Source organism: Buceros rhinoceros, unplaced genomic scaffold (genome assembly GCF_000710305.1).
Source record: "Buceros rhinoceros silvestris isolate BGI_N320 unplaced genomic scaffold, ASM71030v1 scaffold12525, whole genome shotgun sequence".
NCBI lineage: Eukaryota > Metazoa > Chordata > Aves > Bucerotiformes > Bucerotidae > Buceros > Buceros rhinoceros.
This window is the reverse complement of record NW_010411255.1, coordinates 82,223-85,950: the sequence shown is the minus strand read 5'-3', so window position 1 is coordinate 85,950 and position 3,728 is coordinate 82,223. Positions and strand designations below refer to the sequence as shown.

General features: G+C 54.4%; 1 protein-coding gene across 1 annotated transcript in view; it reads right to left on the bottom strand.

Annotated features, from left to right (window-relative positions):
• Positions 1–1,971: 1,971 nt before the first annotated feature.
• The window catches only part of NOTCH2 (notch 2), a gene marked incomplete at its 5' end in the record, with an annotated part of 74,808 nt that continues 73,051 nt past the window's right edge, over positions 1,972–3,728 (bottom strand). The window contains one exon of the mRNA XM_010135946.1: positions 1,972–3,728. This exon is cut by the window's right edge and continues 7 nt beyond it. Within this exon, the coding sequence (XP_010134248.1) occupies positions 2,400–3,728 (1,329 nt within the window).

Here is a 3,728-nt window from a genome sequence, read left to right as displayed (position 1 = left end):
AGAAAATACACATGACAGAAGAGATGCCAGGCACATACTTTTTATTCTGGGGATAAAAATTGCTTATACATTTTGCAGCAACTATTTTCATAAAAGACTTTTATAAAAAATGTAAAAATAAGCAAATATTTTCCATTATTAATATAGGAAAACGCTGCTGTGTGGATGGTTACTCTACAACTTACGAGATAAAATACCACCTTAAGGAGATATTATCTTTACAAGTAGTTAAAAAAAACAAAAAAAAAGGCAGGCAGAGGGCCATCGTATTAACACGCCAGGCACAACACTGGCTTCGTTCCACAGAAAGCACTCGTAAAAGGTAGCCACATACATAAAAAGGCACTTGGTTATTTGGGGCTAACGAGGAAAAGCTCTTTGTTTCTTTAGCATCGATGTAGCAACACTTCATTATTTGCAGTGAAACATGTACCTGGACAGACCTCCAGGAGCTTGCAGGCTCCTGCCTGGAGACCTGAGTTGGCTGCAGCTGAACTTCACGGGACGCACTGCAGCGGGCGTGCCGGGGACCGCTGCGCGCGTCCTCAAAAGCAGTAACTTCAGAGTTAAAAACTTTAGCCCAGAACGATGGCCCCGGGAACCAGCTCCTCCTGAGGCCCTGCCTTCATGTACCATTGAGTTGAATCGAAAGAAAAAGCTTTTACTCTGGATTAGAATGGAAAGAAACACGGGAGAAAATACTGTACACGGTAGGATGCTGCATGGCCGCTGCTCGGCGGGGAGGGGCCTTCTCTGTCCTTTGGCGGCAGCCGACAGCCCCGATCGATCTCTTTGGAACGCGCGTCTGCAGGGATCCCCCGAAGAGGTAGGAGCAAGGCCCCCCCAGCAGTGTTCGCTTCGGCTGCTCACCGGTCCAGAGCCCTTCGGGGAAGCGCTGTTCTTGCGGGCAAAGCAGGAACGCAGCGGTTTGTCTAAGGTCAGCGACAGCTGGCTTCCGTAACTCCAAAAGTCTCGGGGGAGCTGCGGCGCAAGTGGCACTGCTGTCCCACAGAGCACGTGGGGAGCACCTCAGCTGGCAAGTCTCGATAGGGGCTGAGGCTGGGAGCAGAGGACAGCCCCCAACCTGCCAACCGAACGGCGTCAGGCGGTGGTTTCTGAGCTATTTGGTCTGCTGCTTGAGCCCAGCTCCTGGCGTCAGGCGCACTGCTCGGGCGTCAGTGCTGCGGCCTCCTTGCTGGGAGCGGAAGACAAGGCAGCTCTGCCCCAGGGCTGGGACAGAAGCGACGCTTTCCAAAGGGCTGGACGCCATTCCTGACGCAGGAGGACGCAGACTGCAAACATGTAACGATAACACCGTAAAGAGGCAGCATATGGCATCTGGAGAACAGGTCACACAGCCACCCTTCCATGGGAGGGAGGGGAGTACTGTGCAAGAACGCTGGAAGCTTGTGTGCTGCCAGGCTTTGAAACACTCGGGCTCGTCCCAAGAGCTTCCCAAAAGGCCTGGATCGGTTGCAGGGCATCTCTTCCGGCGTGGGAGCCTGTGAAGGCGGTCACGGACACACCTGGCGGGACAGGGGCACGGGGAGGGTAGTGTGTCAAAATGGTCAGGTGTGTCTCGGGGAAGACGTACAACACGGGAGAGACGCGCCTACAGGCCACCGCGGGGGGAAGACCAGGTCAGACCAGCGTTTTCGGGAGGAGGAAAGGAAAACATAAAAAAGAAAAAATAAAAGGACCTAAGAGAAGAGTATATGTATAGAATAATCTCATAATACCTGGGGGACAGGCAGTGAGAACGCTAAGGGGTGTTAGTACAAAACAAAGGTTCTTGAAGAGGAAAGGGTGAAGCTGCGTGACGGTGACGGAAGGTGTCACTTGACCTGCAGGTGTTTTGGGAAGTCCGGCCCCCTTGCTGAGCAAGGGCAGACAGGGAAGGAGGGGTCTAGGAACACGGGTGCAGCTCTGAGCTGTGTCAAGACAAGGCAACTTGAACTCGAGGAGAACTAGTAGAAGGTGCTTCAGAGAGAGGTTACATGGGTAACGAAAGGAGTAACAAAATAAGGATATAAAGCTGGTTTTGGCTATATTTCTGGAGAAAGGACCATGAGATGCATTAAGCTGAAGAGCTGTCTCCCCAAAGAAACGGTGGAACAGATTTAAAGGCAGACTGGAGAATCCAGTGCAGACAGCAATCACACCCAAGGTGCGGGGGAGTTGGTTAGAAGTGACCCAGCTGGTCTTCTCCGTCACCAGCTTCTACAGTTCTCTGTTTAGCATAAAAGCATACAGGCCTACAGCGACCACAGTCCCTCCGAGGAAAGAACAGCCTGGGCTCATTAAGACTCTTGGATACTAAAATGGTTCTTCATTTCCATCCTGGAAGACCTTCATGAGTTCTGGAGTCCGCTTTTCTCGGGCTTCACCTCGGCCAGCCTTCAGGCATACACCTGCATGTTGTTCCGCTGCTGCTCCGTCATGTGAGCGGCTGCTGGTCCACGCTGGTTGTTACCGGGACTGGTTGCCACGTCAGACCAGTCAGAGGCAGAGTGCGGGGAGGAGCTTGACCACTGGTCTGGAGATTCCGGCGATGGAGTCAGGTATGGGTGCTCCCCTTGTAAGTGCCGGTTGTGGCTAGGAGTCCGTTCTGTGGCCGAGGAGTAGCAGCTGTGCTGCGATGGAGGCGTCGGGTACTTCCCCATCGAGCTCTGGAACTGGTGGTAGGCCGGCAGGACCGTCTGAGCCACCTGCCCGTCCTGCTGAGGGATGGCAGCCATGGAGAACGAGGCGCTGGGCAGCTGAGCTAAATCCGGTATCTGGTACATGGAGCTAAGTGGACCAGCCATGTTCTGAGCGCAGTTTGACTGGGCCTGCTGTGGCAGTGCTTGCTGGTTTATGCCACCCTTGGGAACCAGCTGGAAAGTCATGATAGGGGGCAGAGACTCCCTGGACACTCCCATGTGCTTTGCATCTGCTTGAACCAAACCGCTCTGCTGAGAAACACTGGGGTGTGAATGCATCACCTGCGGCACCATGCCGAACATCTCGTTGTACTGGGACTCGTTCACCTCCATGCGGTTCATCCACTCAGTGGAAACGTTGGCCGGCCGGAGCCTGCCAAGCCCGCTGTTCGGAGGGGTGGTTCTGTGCTGCGAAAGCAGCTGGCTGACAGACGGGAGCACTGTGCTGGATCCACGTCCTAAAGGCTGCATCTCGTGGAGGTTGGAGAAGGACATCGTGTGTGCAGCCTGCACCGACGGAGCGGTCAGCAGTGAGCTGGGTGATGAGTGTAGCACCCCCGGCGACGGCATCACGGGAGAGGACGTTGGCTCGGACGCAAAAGCATGGGGTGATTCTAGGGAATCGACCGGTGACAGGGTCACTGAGCTCTCCGAAAACTGCCCTTTGCCCTCACTGAGGGACTTCTTCCTTCTCCTCTTTGCATCTTTGGCGAGGTTGGTGGGCATGATGCCTTTGGAATTCGGTTTTCGTGACTTCTTGCTTAATGAAGCATGCTTCAGATTGAGGAAGGACCTATTCGGGCCGCAGATGACTGGGGAGAGGGCAGAGTTCAGCATGGCGCCGGGGTGCCCAGCAGGGCTGTGCGCCACGTTGAACTCGTTGAGAAGCTGCACTATGTCGTGGTGCATCCGGTCCTGCGCCACGTCGCGGGGTAGGCGGTCCATGTGGTCTGTGATGTCTCGATTGGCAAAATGGTCCAGCAAGATTTTTGCTGCTTCGAAACTACCCTCCCGAGCAGCAAGGAA